Source organism: Pezoporus occidentalis, unplaced genomic scaffold (genome assembly GCF_034315485.1).
Source record: "Pezoporus occidentalis ecotype Australia unplaced genomic scaffold, CSIRO_AGI_Poc_V1 ctg104, whole genome shotgun sequence".
Lineage (NCBI taxonomy): Eukaryota > Metazoa > Chordata > Aves > Psittaciformes > Psittacidae > Pezoporus > Pezoporus occidentalis.
Window position 1 is genome coordinate 262,564 of NW_026912822.1, and position 19,229 is coordinate 281,792.

At 47.7% G+C, this 19,229-nt stretch overlaps 1 protein-coding gene across 1 annotated transcript; it reads left to right on the forward strand.

Annotated features, from left to right (window-relative positions):
* The first annotated feature begins 1,126 nt into the window (after window positions 1-1,126).
* Window positions 1,127-14,177, forward strand: LOC134163139 (T-cell surface glycoprotein CD4-like). The gene is made up of 10 exons (XM_062617726.1): window positions 1,127-1,710; window positions 7,836-7,967; window positions 9,685-9,846; window positions 9,932-10,075; window positions 10,304-10,579; window positions 11,024-11,386; window positions 11,498-11,734; window positions 11,820-11,938; window positions 12,156-12,223; window positions 13,784-14,177. The coding sequence occupies exons 2-10, from the start codon at window positions 7,907-7,909 to the stop codon at window positions 13,797-13,799; spliced, it is 1,446 nt and encodes a 481-aa protein (XP_062473710.1). The 5' UTR covers window positions 1,127-1,710; window positions 7,836-7,906; the 3' UTR covers window positions 13,800-14,177.
* The last annotated feature ends 5,052 nt before the right edge of the window (window positions 14,178-19,229 follow it).

Consider the following 19,229-nt stretch of genomic DNA (forward strand, 5'->3'; position numbering starts at 1 on the left):
GCAGGACACATGTGACATGGGGCAGGCTCAGGCAGAGCCATGTCTGGCCAGCTGAAAGCAGACACACCACAGACCAAAGCTGAGGCAGTCAGCAATGCTGGTGCTGCCTCTGTGATAACATATTTAAGAAAGGGTAAAAAAAACTGCTGTGAGAGAAAGGAGTGAGAAAACATGAGATAAACAGCCCCGCAGACACCAAGATCAGTGAGGAAGGAGAAGGAGGAGGTGCTCTATCCCGTCACCTGAGCAGAAATTCTCCTGCAGCCCATGGAGAAGACCATGCGGATGCAGGTTGTCCCCTGCAGCCAATGGAAGTCCACTTGGGAGCAGTCTGTTCCTGAAGGACAGCGCCCCATGCAAAGGACCCACACTGGAGCAGTTATAGAACCATCAAATCATAGCACAGCCCAGGCTGGACAGGACCTTGAAAGGTCGCCTGGTCCAGCCTTCCATGGGAAGGGGGCCCTTGATGAGATTATCTACCACCCTGTCCCATTGCAGTTTGAAAGTCTCCATTGATGGGGACTCAGCCATGTCCCTGGAGAGGTTGTCCTGGTGAATGATTGTCCTCACTGTAAAAAACGTCTTTCTTATGTCGACATGAACATGAAGAACTGTAGCCCATGGGAAGGACCCACACTGAAGCACTACAGGAAGGACTCCACAGTGGTGCAGGGGAACAGCATGAGCAGGAAGGAGCTGCAGAGGCCAAGGGTTATGAACTGACCACAACTGCCACTACCTCTTCCTCTGTGACACTGTGGGGAAAGAAAGAGGGACGGAAGAGTCAGGTGTGAAGTTGAGCATGGGAAGAAAAGAGGGGGTTGTTTTTCTGCTATTGATTGATTTATTTATCACAATCCTACTCTGCTTTTAATTGGCCACAAATTAAATTAATCTTTCCCCAAGTGGAGTCTGGTCTGCAAGTGATGGTAACCGGCGAGCATCATCTGGTTTTACATTGACCCATATATCATCTTATCTTCTCCCCCTGCCTTGCTGAGGAGCCAAATTCAACCCACCACTGGTATAAAGAACATCTTCTGTCATCACACCCCAAATCTCAGCCATACTCCACAGACAGGTGCCCCTAACATATCAATAAGGGATCCCCTCTTCCTCTGTTTTTATCCCTGTGCTACCCCTGGTGTCAGGTCCATGGCCCATTTCTCAGAGGTGCCTCCTCTTAGTGGCGATGCAAGAGACAGGCTACGAGATGGAGGTTGGCTTGCTCTTACAAAGGACCAGAGGCACAGGCTGGGTCCAGATCTGCTCAGCTAACACATTAATTTGTGAGCTTTCTTTGACAGTAGAGCAGAACCAACCATTCGCTTTTAAGTTTCAGCCCCGTCACAGCCTCCCATCAGCTGCCATATAGGCCAATAGGCTCTCTCTGTTTCACACACTCATTCTTCCCATGCTTTCATTAAGGTCTCCATTTCTGTTCACACCCAGAGTTGAAATCGTGTGCATCTGGAAAGTCACCTTCTGCCTAGAGGAGCTGGTGGATGTGAGCAGAACCCGGACCAGCAGCGAGGCTTTTCTGATGCTCCAGCTGGAGAGGAGACATCAAGGCTGACGGCTGTTGAGCTTCTTTCTGAACATCGACTTCATTCTTCTTTTGTTTAAACTGTAGCTGGGTGAGATCAGTTACGGCAGGTGAAAAGCACAAGGGGATACAAACACAGAAGAATAAAGGAAGGAGAAGAGGTAAGGAAACTTGCTTTCTTGCTTTCTTTGAGAAAAGAGGCCAATCTGTTAATCTGTTTTCATTTTGTTTAATGTGATGAACTTTCTATTCCACATGAGTTGCTGTTTCAGCACGGAAGGATGCATTTTGCCCAATTAAAGATCTATCAGACCTTTTTAAACCACATATAGGGAAAAATATCCAGTATGAGGGCCTGTCACTGGTGACTGTATATCCCCAAGGGCTGGCAATGCAGTGGGGAGCATCCCTCCACCAGCTGCCACTTGCTATTACCTTCTCCTTGTGTCCTCCAGGAAGGGGAACTTTATTCTAAATAAAGCCTGAAAAACCAGAAGGTGCTGGTCTCCAGCTAAGCAGGGACATCTGTACGTGACATCTGTATGCGATGAGACCGGAGGGGTCTGCTTAGCTAATCCAGGCTGACTGGCTCCTTGCCTGACGCTGGCTGCCAATGCAGCCTGATCCACTAGCTCAGGGCTGAGCGCGCAGGTTTTCTTGGAGAAGGAAGGATCATTTCGGTTTAAGGATACAAGCAAAGGAACTTTGCCTTCCCCTTCCACGGGCTGCTGCACTGCTGAAAATGGGAGTTTCATTTCTGGCTGAATTTGTCAGCTTTCAGGTGGCGTATTGTACTCAGCCTTCATCAGCCGTCTCTGGTATTTTTATACATGGTGCATGAGCTCAGGTTACTACTTCATGTACTCTGCTATAAACTCAACAGTCCTCTCAAGTCCCTGGTGCATATCAACTCCATCTGTAGGCTTTTCCTTTATCCTCCCCCGTGCTTCACGAACATGGCTGCCAAAGCTGCCTGCAGTACAGCAGGGCTTCCCACAGCTAAACTGGGCATCTATTCTGTGTCTGCTTGCGGTTCTTGGGTGCCCAGGGATGGTGTCCACCCAATCTGCCAAAGCCTCATGCAGGGACCCTGTATTAGCCAGGAAAGTATTAAGGAGGGATGCATTTTTACTCTGGATGAGCAGAAATACATCATTTTGCTCTGCTGACCTTATCAGTATGTGTATAGACCCTTCGCCTGTCTGGGCTGCACATCATAGAATTGTAGACTCATAGAATGGTTTGGGTTGGAAGGGACCTTAAAGCTCATCCAGTTCCAACCCCCTGCCATGGGCAGGGACACCTTCCACTAGAGCAGGTTGCTCCAAGCCCCTGTGTCCAACCTGGTCTTGAGCACTGCCTGGGATGGGGCATCCACAGCTTCTCTGGGCACCCTGTGCCAGCGCCTCAGCACCCTCACAGGGAAGAGCTTCTACCTTAGATCTCACCTAAATCTCCCCTCTGGCAGGTTAAAGCTGTTACCCCTTGTCCTGTCACTACAGGCCCTGAACTAGACTGCATGGTAAGATCCTGCTGTTTCTATTTTTGCAATTGAGTTAATGGTACCTGAATGTCAACCCAAGCACACACATGGCTTGGGAAGGCAAGGGAGAACCTGCCTTTGGAGGGCATCTCAGTGCCTTTGCTAATCACAGCCTCCAGTGGCTTTACGAAGCCATCCTTGTGCTGCAGTTGTGAATTGTGGAATGAAAGATGGTTCGTGCAGTCAAAAAGAGGAGGGTCAGGAGGAAGGAAATGGAGAGGGGGAAATGACCTTCTCTGTTTGCCCTCTGCTGGCTATTTTTGTGGCTTTTGGTCTCTTACCCTGCCTGCTGCTCACATACTTCAACGTTAATAAGTGAGTATGATGTTAACGTTAATAATAAGACATTATAAGTTAATAATAACGTTAATAACGTTAATAACATTAATAAGAAACTGCTAGTGAATAAAAAGCCAGATCAGCTTTGCTTTAGATGATTAAACTGAGAGAAAGCGAGGTGGCCCCTGTAACCCGGTGGCCCCTGTAACCCTGAGCCCCGAACGCAACTGATGCACAGGGGCTGGAGGCAGCCACAGGCTCTGCAAGGGGAAGTGCAGAGCAGCAGCAGAGCCCGAGGTGTGGAGCTCTTGTGGGGATGGGTGGCTGGAGGCCCCCCCCTTTGCCTGGCAGAGCGAACAAGCTGCTGTCAGATCAAAAACACAGCCACAAGCAAGGGCTACAGGAGAAAACAAGCAAACCGCACGGCATGAAAGAGGCACCGGAGCACACTGAGGGAAGGAGAGGCCGACTCTGCACCAGGAGCGGTTGCTGGGGTTTTTGGTGTGTGCTTTTTCAGTTTCCTCCTGTGTCATGCTGGTGCCAGCCTGAGGGAGAGCTCCCTGCAGCCATCAGCCACCGGGGCTTGGTGCTGGAGGGAGTGAGGGGCTGTTCCCCAGGGCCAGACCTGGTCCTGCGGGCATCACTCCCTGGAGCAAGGCTGCTCGCTGTCCTCTTCCTGTCCATCAGGGAGGCAGGGATCATTAAAAGAAGTCAAGAAGGAAATTAAACCAGTCTAATAGGAGGGGGAAGTTAAAATGAAATGAAAATCAGTGTTCACTCGGGAGGGAGCCCTGCTCGTACACTGATAGACGTGCTAATAAATTAAGTATGCCTGGACTGTTTCTGGCACAGATGCCAACTGGCATGAGATGGTCTGGGCTATTAAACCCACTTAACCTCCAAAATGAACTGGCTGCAGGCCAGCCACTTAATGGGAGTGGCCCCTGGCCCATGCTCTCACCTAAATGCATCCCAAGAGTTTCTGGGGAGAGTGAGACTTGTCCTGGGCCAAAAATGTGTCAGGAAATGTTTTAGCAATTTAACAGGACTGATGAGTGTGTTCCAGTGCCTGGGGACATTCCCTGACACCACTTAATTTATGAGTACTAGCATCAGATACAGCCGGGCTGCCTGTAAAGACGCTGCAGGTCTGCTACAGGCACCCACTAATGAGAGTGGCTTGCTCAGTTAACATGGCAGAGCCTTGCTCCCCAAGTTCTGTAAACTCCAGAGTAACGTCACCTGTGATCTGGCCTGGAGGGATGTGGATACAGAGGGAAAGACATGGGAAAATAGGAAGTGGCATGCATGAGGAGTAGAGATAAACAGGGAGAGAGAGAACGTGTATAAAAGAAATGCTAACTAAAGGCAACTCGTTTTCCCCACTGATACGTATCATGTAGGTGGTAGACATCCTATTGTAGGTATCTGCCACAGAAATACAAAGATTAGTGTGAATGAAGTAGGAATGCAGAACATGTGAAACCATGAGAAGAAACAGAAAAACAAAGATAAATCAATCTGCTTCTAGCAAGCTGAGCAAAGTCAGCAGTTCACGGGTCCCACGGTGCTCTGCTTGTGTGGTTTTGCTCAATAAGCAGGTAGCAAGAAGGTGAAGAACGAACTGAAGCCGTAAGATGACAGAAAAATAGAAATTTCCACCAAAACAAAAGGATGGGGTGTGACTCAGCAATTTCATTAACTTTTATCTGCTCCATTACCTTCAGGTTTTATATAAAGTTTAATGACTTTGAAGTATTTCAAACCCAGTACTGACTCTGTTTATGTGCAGGTATTACTTTAGAGCAAGGTCTGACCTTTGCTGCTGGTGCTACTGGGATGGGTGATGGGACTGTTCACAGCGGGAACAAGGTTTCTTCTGTCGTCTCAGGAATGGCTCTTACTCAGGGCCCTATGCCAGTTCTTGGTGATAGATGTTTCTGCAAAGTTAGATGCATGCAGATGCCTTGTTGCTGTCCTTTTCTTTATTCTGTAGCACAGCCCAGCAGGCTGCTTGATCACTGCTACTGCATCCTTCTAGAAGTGATTTCCAATCATATGCACTGGCCTCTTTGGTTTACTATTTCTGCACAGAACAGCTCTAGCTGAGCCTGGGTAGGTTTTTTGCTCTGCACGAGGTGAGCCACAGATCTTCTCTGACTGTGCCTTTGCCATCTATTTGTGTTCTAATGGTGCACGTGGCTGCTGCGTTGCTCTTGCACCTGCAGTTTCCATACGTGCGTGTGTGTATGTCTGTCTAGCTGTCAGATTGTCAGTCATGCTGGCCTGATCTCCATGTAAATGTAATGCTGATGTTTTTGTCTACTCCTTGATAGTTTCATGTGCTCTGATCATTTAAAGTAATTTCAGTGTTAAATTATCATCTAACAGAATATATTCTACTTAATATCACATATATAAATATTGCATAAAATTATTCTTGCATTTCTTTTTGTCACAACTCCAGTATTCAGTCTATCATGCTCTTGGCATGGGGAGTGCTTGCTTTTGGAGAGGTGAGATGTTCCATTTCTGCTTGCTCCCAAGCCAGTTAATCTGCTCGGCTTCCTTTTTGTGATATATCTTGGTTTAGGGATGGAGAGCTCAGTAGTCTCCTTGCACCAGCAGCCTTTCACCTTGTCAGCCCACCCAGCTGAAGCTGACACCAGCACCTGGTTTGTGCTACAGTCAGATACTTCACCTAATTTGATGTTAGCTCCCAGATCCCACTTCAGGTTTTGTTACCATCAAGGCAACTTCTTTCAGACCTCATTCCTCCCTTCTCCCCAACCTTTTTGTTGAATAGTCCTAAGAACTCAAACAAGTCTTTCCAACAACATCAGACCTGGTGGTTATTGAGGTATTTAAGGTGACAAAGAAATAGACAAAAAAAAATAAAGAGAAGAAACTAAAGAAAAATATTAATAACAGCCTAAAGATGGCCTTAGTTATAGAATCACAAAATCACTGTCCTAGTTTCAGCTGTACCAGTTACTTTTCTCCTTCCTAGCAGCTGGTGCAGTGTTGTGTTGTCTTTAGTCTGAGAACAACGCTGATAGCACACCAAGGTTTTAGCTGTGGCTCAGTAGCACTTATCCCTATCCAGGACTTTTTAGTCTCATGCTCTGCCAGGGAGGAGGTGCACAAGAAGCCAGGAAGGAAGCAGAGACAGGACACCTGACCCAAACTAGCCAAAGGGGTATTCCATAGCACAGCACATCATGCCCAGTATAGAAACTGGGGGGAGTCACCTGGAACGCCCAGATCACTGCTTGTGTCAGGCTGGGTATCTCTTGGCGGGTGGTGAGCAATTGAGTTGTGCATCACTTGTATTTATTGTTGTTTTCCCTTGTCCTTTCAGTTTTATATTCTCTCCCCTTGTTATTTCCCTTACCATTATTAGTAATCGTAGTGTTATATTATACTTTAGTTATTGGATTGTTCTTATCTCAGCCCGTGGGGTTTACATTCTTTCCATTCTCTTCCATATTGAGCCCAGAGTGAGGGGAAAGGGGAGAGTGAGCATCCGGCTGCTTGGTGCTGAGTTACCGGCTGGGCTTAAACCACAACAGTCACACAGAAATACTTGATTGCAAGGGACTCTAGAGGTCTCCTGTCCAACCTCCTGCTCACAGCTCGGTTGACTCTAAAGCTGCAGCATGCTGCTCAGGGACTTATCCAGGGAATTTCTGAGTATCTCCAAGGGTGGCGATTGCCTGACATCTCTTGGCCAATATTGAACTCCAATATCGAACCATCTTCAGTGGGCAGAAGTTCTTCTTTATGTCTAGTTCCTTGCTGCAGCCTATAGGTACTGCCTCCTGTTCCTCTCCTGCGCACATCTGGCTCCTTCTTCTATGTAATATCCTTTAGATAATGGGAGACTGAAATAAGGTCCCACCTTGGATCTCTTCTCCCTACCAAACCCACCTTCCCATCTCTCCCTGTACATCAGGTAAGGAGGTCCAATCTCCTTACCATACTGCACTAGCCCTCCATTGGACTCTGTCCAGTTTGTTGGCATCCATCCTGTACTGGGGGCCCAAAACTGGATCCTGTATCCCAGAGTAGACCTCAGGTGTGCCAAATAGAGGAAAATATTTACTTCCCTCAGCCTGCTAGCTGTGCATTTGCTAAAGCAGCTCTGTATGTGTTTAGCCTTAATCACTGCAATAACCCACCATAGAGAAGTAAAAAAACCCCACAGAATTCTTGGCAGTATAAACACCTGCAGTCCAGTGAGTGCCAGAAACCTAGGGATGAGGAACATGCTATGTTTAATGTCAAACTCTAGAGGGAACACTGCAGCTGCATCCTTCACTGAAACACAGGACTCTAGCGATTTTACCAATGAGTTTCCATTTCGCTGTGCTGAAGGATGGGTGCGTGCTGACTGGGAACATGGATCCTATGCACTGAGGTCTGAAAATCAACCATTATTAACAGAGTATTTGGGTCTTCCAGGATAGCATCCCTTAGCAGCGACAGCATTTCCAGCCGTGCAGTCTGCAGCAGTGAGCAGCATTCCCGCAGTGATGGAATCACGCAGCATGGTGGTGAGCAGCACGCTTGCCACCTTCTTGGTTCTGCATCTGGGTAAGTCCTCAGCTCAGCAACAGCTCCCCCTCAGTTCTTACAGCCTTTCCACAAGCCTCACAACCTGTGGGGTGCTTTTATACTCCTCGTGATTTGCCATGTAACTTACCTCACACGGTTTAGAGCAGGCTCATTCCAACCATGGAGCTGTGACAGCTGCCTTCTTACCTTGTCTGGCTCATCCCTACACTGCCCAGTGGCTCTCTGTGGGGCCATGCAGCGGAGATTAGGCCAGAGGGACCTCTAGAAGCAGAGGGTCCCTGCATCCATGTCCTTGTATTTCAGAGGCACCATGGACAACTCAAACTTTGGGACTTAGGTTGCTCCCAGCATACCTTCTGAATCTGCCAGCCAAAACCAGGGTGTCTGGAGCATCACTAGGTTTGGGGAGCTGCCTTGTACAGATGCAAGAGGAGGGTTTCTATGGAAGCCAGGGTGCACACGGAGCACAGAGTGAAAATTACTGCCCTTCACACCACCTCCAGCTGTCCAGGCAAAACATGTATTTCTCATTACACATTTGCACTTACAAATGTGATGCTACCAGCTTGCTTAGCTTGACTGCTGATGTTATTAAATTTAAGTGGACTTTTTAGTGCTCATTTTCCAAGAAAGGAAAGAAGCCCAAGCCTGCACTTCTCAGATAATCAGCTGTGATTCCCCTGGTTGCAGAGGAAAGATTGGAAATCTTTTATGCACCCTAGAACCAAAAGCAAAGCAAAAGATCCCAACTCTCATGAATAACAATTTTAATTTCACAGTGGTCCAAAGTGTGATTACCAAAAGGCTGTATGGGCAATGCTGTGGTTTACGTATGTTCTTGGAGAAACCCCTCCATTAAACTCATAGAAAGCTTTTATTTTGCACTTCTGTGGCTCTCTAGCACAAGGGTCACCTGGTGATCTGCAGGCTAGGCAGCTCTGAGGGCTTCCCAGCAGTTCCAGTCATACCTCTGGCAACTCCATGTCTTCCTTACGGTCTCCTGCAGGAGTCTTCTTTGCAGGCAAGGAAAGGAAGTGGTTCTTCCAAGAAACTATCACTACTATTTCTTCAACATTATACTTCCTACTCCTTTTACTGTCACATAACCCTCATTCCAAGAATAGGAACCTGACATTAGGCCAGCCTTCCCTTTTTCTTTCTTACTTTATCCTGTCATTTTCCTGGGCTCTCAGTCTGGCTCCATGCAAAAACTGGAGAAAGGGATGAGAAAATCTGCCAGCACTGCCTGAGGCCTTGACTGGGGAGTGAAGAAAGGCTGGCATATGCTGCTCTGCCTTTGCTATCAATAGGACAACTACATCTTTTCCAGTGGAAAAAAGGTTGTTTCAGTAAAACTGTCAATATCTCAAAATTGGGAATGATGGTGAAACCACCACAACCACTGGTATTTTCACTCTTTCTGAATATATGTGAAACAGAATAACCATTAACCAAGTAAAGAGCCCAAAGTGATGGGGAGGGAAGCTATGGAGCTGGAAAGAGAAGGGATGGATGGATGGATGGATGGATGGATGGATGGATGGATGGATGCATGGATGGATGCATGGATGGATGGGACAAAGGAGTGAAAAATCTAGAAACTGAGGATAACCATCCTAGTATCTGGGAAAGGGAGAAGAAAAATCTGCGTCTTTTTGGAGAGATGGGAAATATTCACTGAGCCACCCTTTGGGAAGTGAATGTATGTGTTTTTTTGGTGGACATTGACTTTCAGGTCTGATCCACGTTATGGCTCAGCAAAGTGAACTACAGATTGGAGTGGCAGGACAGACAGTGATCCTGAACTGTGGAGGCATACCTCATAAAACAGAGGTGACCTGGAAGTACAATAATAATAATCTTCTTATAAGGCAATATGGAGATAACTATTTGAAAGGTAAGGCTTCCAAGTCATCACCCCTTCTCCCCAGGACATCCCTGAGAAACCTCTCTCCTCCTAACCAAGCTTATTTTCTCAAAAGGCAAAGCTACCATGACCAATCGATCAGAAATTGACCGCAGGAGTAAACACCTGAAGGTGTTGGACTTAAGGCTCTCCGATGCTGGCACCTACACCTGTGAATATGACTCTCACGTAGTCAGTATCTCACTGCATGTCCTTCAATGTGAGTGATTAAAGGGCTTTCACCCATGGGAAGGTGAGGAGGGAAATGGACCAGAGAGACATCTCTGCTGGAATTCTTTATCCAGCTGCCATTTCTTCTGGCCTGGGCTATCAGAGCTCATTTCTCCTCCATCTCCAGAGCACAGAATCTCCATATTCTTTGCTGTGACACGTCCCTCTCTCACAGGAAAAGTGGTAGACTTACTGACTGCACCTTTTGTTTTTACAGTGACGATTTCTTCAGATGGGTGCTTCCTGGCGAATGAAGTCCCTGAGCTGACTTTAATGCAAAGTTCATCCCATTCTCTACCGGATCTCACTATCACGGTGTCTGACCATAACAAGAACACAGTAAGATCAACACCCTCAGAAAACACGACCCGTCAAAAGTACATACTGAAGTTAAAGCAGCTGGAGGTTACAGACAGCGGGACCTGGATGTGTCACATCCATTCAGACTCTCCATTGATTAATCAAAACATCTCCTTTGATGTGAAGGTATTAGGTATGCGATAACAAAAACGCAACTCACACGCATGCTCGGGAACCAGTGCTCTCTCCAGCTCATGAGCTGAGCTTTTACTTTCCAGCATCCCAAGCAATGGTGCTCCAGGGTCAATTTCCCAGGGCTTCCATCACTGCAGCTTGAGGATTGCTTTGCTCCCTGAACCCTGTTCCACAATTGCTTCCATTTGCCTCTCCCAACTTGGTAAGGAGAGGATCCTCCTGTCCTTCAGATCTGTTTTTGTCCACTCTGGTGAGCTTGGGAGCTTTGGTTCTTTAAACCTGTTCTCAGACACTACTGTTTAACCTTTTTGGGGTAACTCATGGCTTTTCTTCAACTCCTTCAACTGAGCACAGCGTGTCTCTCTCCAGCCTAAGGGCAGCCACAGGGAAGTGTAGCCTTGGCTTTCCCTGCCTCTGTATTCCTTGTCTTTTCTGAATTCAGGTTTTCGGAATCCAAATTTCAAAAGAAAGTATGTAACTGTTGACAGCACTGTCATCTTGTCATGGCTCCTGAACTTCCAGAAGATAAAATGGAAAGAAGGTTTCACAGGACAACTGAATTGGAAACAACAGGAAAGTGCAACCGCCCATGAGCTACTTAATTTCAGTGTCACAGCACAAGGAGAGCAGCATGAGACCCAAAAAAGCAGTCACTTTTGGTTTGAGATACCTGAAAGCAAACCTGAAGGTACCATAAAAGTGGAACTCCCCAAAGTCCATTTCAACCACTCTGGGCAGTACAAGTGCGAACTGGCGTACAAGGGAAGATTCTTGCAGAGCAGGATAGACCTGGTGGTGATGAAAGGTGAGAGAAAGAGAAGGGTATCAAGAGATGAGGATTTGCAGAAGCCACAAAAGCATGGGGGGACCCATCTCCCTATTCCCTCACTCATGTGTTCTCTTCTTTCCTTTACAGTCTCAGCAAGCCACGCAGGGCCGCTCCCCAGAGGAGCTGAGATGACCCTGACTTGCCAAGTCTCTGGTCCACTCGCATCCAACGCCCACTTGCTCTGGGAACGTGTGAATGGGACGGAGATGGACAGCAGGAAGTCGGAGCAGCATGAAGTAAAGGTGAAAGTCAGTGCTGCAGGGCTGTGGAACTGTCACCTCATAGAAGACAATGACAGGAAGATCAGCCTTCATTACCCCGTGGGTACGGACATCAGCATCATGTCCTTGCTTCCACCCAAAAAATCTTAAAATTCTCTTTGTTTCTGAATGCTTTCTTCCTTCCGCAGAGGAGACTCCTGTTTGGAACAGCTACGTGACAATTGGAGCAAGTATTGGAGGCAGTGTATTAACACTTGGCCTTGCGTGCCTGTGCATCATCAGTAGCATAAGATGGCAGCGGAGAAGGGTGAGTGCCCTGGTCCCCGTGAAAGGTGATCAAACCATAGGAGGACTCTGGTTTTCTGTGTGGGTGTGGGGCAGAACAGGTTAAGGGTCAATCCTCAGAGCAAACTGTTAGAAACAGACAATCTGCAGATGTCAGACAGTACTTCACTGCCACTTCAGAGGGAAGCATTTGAAGCATAAAAATATCCAATTGTTATTTATCCCTTCTCTCCTGGCAGCAACACAGAAAAAGGATGGCACAAGCAAGACAATACTTGCTGGAAAACAAGACATGTCAGTGTCAACGGTAAGTGGCAATGAGAGCACCCAGAATGCGTAAAGACTGGTTTCAAGACAGGGGGGCTGGATGGTAGAGCAGGAAGAAACGGAGCTTGAGCCTGCTTGGTGCTGCAGTACAGCTGCACGTCAGCATTTTCAACTCTTACATGAAGTCACGAGCTATGTTTCATGAATTTCCTGTTCTGCCCCAAACCCATGGTAGCACTGTGCTGCAAATCTTTTGAGCAGAGAGGTTTCACTTGAATTACCTTGAAGTTTGAGAGATGTTAGCCAAACACAAGCTGGAGCTCCTGAGTTCTTCAATAGGTTCCACAGTGTATTTGGGGCCTGGATATACCTGTGGAGGTGGAAGGCACATAACCAAGCTTAAGGATGAAACCCAAATTTTAAAATCAAATCAGGTATACAAATATAGTAGTGAAGCATCTATTGCTGATAAATGAAAAATTAAATTCAACTTCATCTGAACAGGATGTGAATACTTTTAGCCTGCTTAAATGCTAAGAGTCAGAATTCAAGAGATACTGAGGTGAATATTAAATCTCGAGTATAGCACACCAGGTTGTATGGGTTACTCTGTGAGTGAAGGGCTGTGCTTGACTTGTGTAGGCTGCAACCCAAGCTCTGCATTCAGAGATGAGATTTGCTTAGTATCAAGTTCCAGGTTATGTGCCTTGGTCTAGTGGGAGATGTCCCTGCCCATGGCAGGGGGCTGGAACTAGATGATCTTAAGGTCCTTTCCAAACCAAGCCAGTCTATGAGTCTATGTAATCACAGCTGTGCTAGCACAGTGCTAGACTGCAATCTGAAAATGGCCAATAACCTCCTGGGAGTGAGGAAAGAGAAGATAAAACCACAGAACACAGTGAACCAGGCTCTCTCCCAAAGGCTTTGGGTGATAAAAAACACACCATCAGGTCCTGGCCTTTTTCGTGGGAGCAAGGATTTCTTGGAAGAGAAGCTGCCCTTTCCCAGGTCTTTAAGCTTACATGGTATCTGGATGCAGAAGCAGCTGGGGAGAAACACTGACAGCTATTCTGCCACTGGAAGTGGAGAGCTAAGGACAGCATAAATGATTTCAAGAGCAAGTTCAGTGAATGTATAGATACAGAACTGGACTTCTGCTTAATTTTCACTGGTGACAGTGGCAAACTGTGACAGTTTGACCTATATTTCATACTGTCACTGAGAATTCAGTGAGAATGTTTATTGGTAAATACTGCTTAACAGCTGGGATGTGTATGCAGAGAGTTAGGTTCAAAAACACTCCTCAAAAGGAGAGGACAAAGCCCATAGAGCTACATCAAAAACTAGATAAATCTGTGCAATACAAGTGCTGATACAGTTGTTCTTTAAGTCTGCCAAGTAAGCAACTCAGTGTAACTGAAACCTAAATCTAAACCATGTGGATGCACAAGTAACCATTTGAATTCCTAGCTACAGATGCAGGGGGTCATTCTCTACACTACACAAACAAGTGTGGGGCTGGTTGCAAGGTATTCAGGTGAATCCAGTACTGCTTTCACCTGTGCTGTACTGATACTCACACAGTACTTTTCTCTTGCAGCTGGCTCAATAAGTAATATTGCAGCACTGGGGTCAGAAGGACTGATGAAGTCTCTGCTTGTACCTAATCACCGGCCAGCGCATAGTGCTCTGTTAATACATCTTTCTCCTGTTTTGATGTAATTCTTTATTTCTTCATCATTTTCCCAGTCTAATGCCACAGAGGGATGTGGTCTGGCTAGAAGCTGAGAGACAAGATAAGAAACCCTTAAAGGTTGTAATTGGTCACCAGTTCTGTAATGAGAGACATTGAATAGTATCTCTATATATACACACACACAGAGAGTTGCATTTTGTGCGTGCACTTACTTTGACCTTCTTGTGGAACCAATTTTATGCAATTCTTTTATCTGCCTGAGCTACAATAAATTACTTTGAGGTTGGGTTAGTTTGGGTTTTTTTTTGCAAGATGGACCAAATGTTTTCTGAGGCACTTTTTTCTGTTCAAATTCACATTTCTCCCTTTCCTGCTAGGATGTGTAATCCTGATTCTCACCATCTCCCACCTCCCTGGTTGCCACAAGCCTTCCTTAATGCACCAGCCCTCTGCTCTCTGTGAAATCTGTCCATCCTCATTTGCCTTTCCTGGGCAGTCTGAGCCCTACAGAACCCCCCAAACCTCTCCTCAGGCTGTAGTCTTCACCTCTCCCACAACAAGCCAAGACACAGGTGAAAACACCAGAAGCAGTGGCATAATTCAGGAATAATTTTGTTGGGAGGGCAGTCCAGGCTACCAATAGCTTCTGGAACCACCTGAAGTAGTTGTGAATGTTGATCGAGAAGGTAAGTTTGGAATGGGGTGACCAAGTCATTTCCTAGGAGAACAAACCAGTCTTGCACTGAGCAAACCTCCAGAGCACAAGGAACAGATGCTTCTGAGAAAGCCATTGAACATGGTTCTCAACGAAATGATTCTTTGTTGGCTCAAGGAGATGGGAAGTGGGAGTGAGAAGCCCAGTAAATCTAGGATGGAAGTACAAGGGGGTTGCAGAGATGCCAGAATGTCCTGGAAGAAAAAAAGTACTGTTGAAATACGTACACAGAAGCCCTGTGTTTGCAGAACTTATTCTACTGTCTGCCAGCGGTGGGTCAGAAAAGCCTCGAGCTCCTACAGCTGTCACTGCCTGCAGTCCAGATCTGTCCATCTGCACCGGGCAGAAGAGCTGTGGGAAGGGCTCCCCATGGCAGAGTACCCCCATGCTGGAGGTACTGGAGCATCACGCCGTTACTGACAGAGAACACAGGTGCCAACAACGGCAGAGATGACATCTGTGAGCGGGGGGAAATCCTGTCCCTCACAACCCCGTCTCTGCCCCTCAGTGGGGATGCAGCCCCAGGCAGCTGTGGCAGCAGGTGTGGGCCACCACCAGTGTCATGCCTGCTTCTCCACCGTCATCCTCACGCAAACAGGAGTGATGGAGACCTGTGCTAATGCTGTTTTCCTTCCCATAGCTTGTGTTTGTGTATGCAAAAATACATTAATTTTGGAAAAGCTTTGGTCCATACCTATGGGCGTGTAGTCACTTCTCCTGCTCCTGTCCTGTCCCTGAACTGCCAGTGTACTTTGGGAGCCAGTTGAGGCCCATCAATCTGCTAAGCAAAGCATCATCAAGGGTTAAGGAGAGGTCCATTTTGGGAGCTGTATGAGGGAAAATGAGCACATGTCAGTGGTGGTCAATATAGCGATCATTATAAAGAGTTTGGCATAGACCCCACAACCAAAACTAACCCCTGCTCCTGCAGTACAGACATTTCTACTTAAATAACTGCTCAAGTCCCCAAATCTGCTCCACTTTCCACACATACCAATGTCCATAGCAGAGGGGTTATCCTGTACCGCCTGATCCCTGGGTGGACAAAGCAGCACATTGGGTGAGCATCCATCACAAAGCTCCTCTGGCACTGCAGCCACCATCCAGCCGTTCAGACGCTCATCTGAGGCTCTGGCAGCTGGGCCAACCAGATCTGTACTTAAGAACACAAGCCTTGACTTTGTCAGTCAGAGGATCATCCTAATAAAAAAAACCTAAGATAACAGGCCCTACCTGGCCTCCATCACAGGGTGGCCTCTCACAGGGTGAGGAGTGTCACCACGTGGATGTGCAACCCTTAGCTCAGCAACCCCAGTCCTGCTCTTTTCCAAGGGCTGGAAGAAACATGCTGAGTCCCCCCCGGCAACCAAACGCTGTGTTCCCATTCTCATAGATGCAGAAGGTCCCTCCATCCATTTCTAAGTAGCAATTGCAGTGGATATGGTGGTACCGCTGGGATGCCTGTAAGTGTACAGCTGTGTGCACAGATGCACAGCTTCCAGTTCTCCCACCTGGAGGAGTGTAACAAAAATGATGAACCTTCCTCAACGCTGCACATTTCCTCAGTAGGTCTCCTGATTGCAACAGTCATGACCCTGCCCTACTCTACTTGAAACTCACCTGCAAGCACAAACCACATTATGTTCCTATCTCATAAATCTCTTTTTTTGGAAGCTCTCCTGTCTGTACCTTTTCACATGACGACCTTCTTTGCTCCCTAGATGCACTGACTGCCCTGATTGAGAGAAAAGTCATCCACAGAGCAAGTCCTACATGGGTTTTGTGCTCCTTCTGAGTGCAATACTGAAAGCTTCAGTGTGGGCCTCAAAGCAGTAGGGAATTGGAGGTACAGACCAGATAAGAACAAGCTTGCACAAAACGTAAGTGCAAATGTAGAGGTACCTTGTGAGTCCCCAGCTAGAGTGGACTCTAGTGACATCTTGCCCAGGCAATACAACAGCACACCCCCTTTCTGACACAATACACTGTCTTCACAGGTAATACTGTGGCAACAGTGCTCCTGTGAGACACTGAAGACAGAGATGAAAAGCCAGGTGTCCTTATCAGACCACTTTTGTGTGGTCCCTTCCTTGTGGCATCCCAGGGCTCTATAGGCTGTGTTGCAGGTATCCTGATCCTCCTTCTCAGGGGGCATTGTCACACCTTCACTAGGTGTGACAAGGGTGTGTCTACACCATGCAATGGAATAATGCCTCTGTATGATGCAAACCACAGTGATACACGAGTCTGCAAAGCAGCAAACACAAGGACAGACATATTTTATCATGTGGTGACAGCTCCTCAGGGTAGTCCCGAGCTGATGCAGGGCTCAGAAAGGCTTACCTGCCAATACTTACGAAATGACAACTGCAGCAAGAGCTCTGTACAGCTATGTGGAAACATCACAGAAAGCAAGTTTAGAAAAAAAAATGGAAAGTGCTTTTTTTTCCTAAGGAAGTGTTGGGTACTTTCTGGTACTGCTGTTCCCCATGTTCCTGGGCTGCAGAAGACCAAAAGCACATGCTTCCATCCTTTGGACACACCTCTAATGCACGCTTCCCTGTCAGGACCCACGGACCTGCTTGCTCCAGCAGAGGAAGGAGTTTGGACACAGCTGAAGATGTCCGGTTCTGCTGAACTAGAAACACATGGGCTGAAATAACCCCGGCTATAGCCCCACCTCCCAAGCCCCTCCTGCTTCCCAGTTTATTTCTGCCCTTTGAGTGCAAGGAGAGGCAGTGATTCGGTGGATGCTGTCAGCCTGGATCTGCTGAGGCAGCCCATGTGACTCATGCTCCCTGCGGGCTCTGCAGTGAAGCACTCGCATCCCTCAGCCTTCAGAGCCAAATGACCCTCTGTGTTTGTTCGCATGCTCCCGAGGTCTAGAAGGGAGGAAGCTGTGCACTTCAGCCTCTTCTCATCTCCTTTTATCTCAGTGGGGAGAGAAAGAACAGTTTTCATCGTCCATTGGAGTGGCTCGTTGGCCTAATGCAGCTGCAGAGAGAGAGTAGCTTCTATTCACTCAGAGGTTAAGGTGAATAGGAGTACCAGACACTTTTGAGTGCTGAGCTGTGGACAGGGTCCTTTCTGAGAGTATTCCCAAGTACGTGTTTACCGGAGGGACCCCAGGGCTCTTTAGTGTAATCACATCCAAGCAACACCACCAAACCACAGTGGGCTGCCTTTGCTTCATGTGTCTCAGCATCTTTCCCCAGCATCCCCCCTGAAAAAGTGTTTGGCTCTCCTCCTGTTCAGGATTACAGAGCCCTGGGAGCAGCAGTAAGAGACTCTGGAGCACAGGAAGCTTTCTCATCAATCCACTGGGAAGGGGTTTGAAAGGGCTGGTCGAATCTGGCCATTCAACAATGGTTACAGGACTGGTGCTGCAGACAGGGTTTCAGCTAATTGGACCATGGGACTTGCTTTGAGAAGCCTGGGGCTGATGGGGGCTGATGGGGTCCATCTGTCCAGAAAGGAAACAGCATCTTCAGTCATAGGCCTGCCAAGCTGGTGAAAGGGGCTTTGAACTAAAGTTGCTGGGGCAGGGAAACCTCAATCAATCCTGCTCCTACCAGTCTGATGCCAGTGCCAGTAGGAGATGCCCAGAGCTTGCAGAGGGGTCACAGGTCAGCAGGAGGGCACCTGAACAGCAGCACAGAGGAATTCCAGCCACTCCATCCAGTAAGTCAGCTTCAGCAGGGACCCAGCTGAAATGCCTCTATGCAAACCTAGCATGGGGAATAAACACGAGGGGGTAGAGACATGTGCATCCTGCAGGGCTGTGATCTTATTGGCATCACAGAGACATGGGGGGATGGCTCCTCTGACTGAAGCGTTGGAATGCAAGGATACAGGCTCTTCAGGAAGGACAGGCAGGGAAGACAAGGAGAGGATGTCACCACCTGTGTCAGTGACAAGCTGGACTGCGTGGAGCTCTGGCTGGGGATGGAAGAGGAAGTGAACAAGAGTTTATGGGTCAGGATTTAAGGGAAGGCAGGGACAGGGTCTGCTACAGGCCACCCAACCAGGAAGACTGAGTGGATAAGGCCCTATATAGACATATAGGAGCAGCCTCACTTTCATGAGCCCTGTTCCTCATGGGGAACCTCAACCACCCTGCTTGAGGGACAACAGAGCAGGGCCTAAGCAATCCAGGAGGCTCCTTCTCCAAGTGATGGAGGAGCCAATGAGGAGAGGTGCTATGGTGTATCGTGGTCTCACCAACAAGGGTGGGCTGGCGGGAATGTGAAGCTCAAGGGAAGCCTTGGCTGCAGTGATCACAAAGCGGTAGAGTTTGGGAACCTTAGGGCAATGAGGAGGGTGCACAAGCTTGCTACCCTGGGCTTCAGGAGAGCAGGCTTTGATATCTTCAGGGGTCTGCTCAGTAGAGTACCACAGGATAAAGCCCTGCAGGGAAGAGGGACCCAAGAAAGCTGGGCAATATCCAAGAATCACCTCCTCCAAGCTCAGGAGCAAAACATCCCAACATAGAAGAAGTCAGGCAAAAACACCAGAAGGCCTGTGTGGATGAAAGATTTGCTCCTGGACAAAGTCCAACACAAAAAGGAAGCGTACATAGGATGGAAGCAAGGGCAAGTAGGCTGGGAGGAATACAGAGAAACTGTCCAAGCAGCC

Bases quoted from the DNA above. Each gene is read 5' to 3' on its own strand.
- LOC134163139 (XM_062617726.1), top strand. From the start codon at position 7,907: ATGGAATCACGCAGCATGGTGGTGAGCAGCACGCTTGCCACCTTCTTG. The intron at 11,387-11,497 runs GTGAGAGAAAGA...TTTCCTTTACAG, and splicing joins AGACCTGGTGGTGATGAAAG to TCTCAGCAAGCCACGCAGGG. The intron at 11,939-12,155 runs GTGAGTGCCCTG...CTCTCCTGGCAG, and splicing joins TAAGATGGCAGCGGAGAAGG to CAACACAGAAAAAGGATGGC.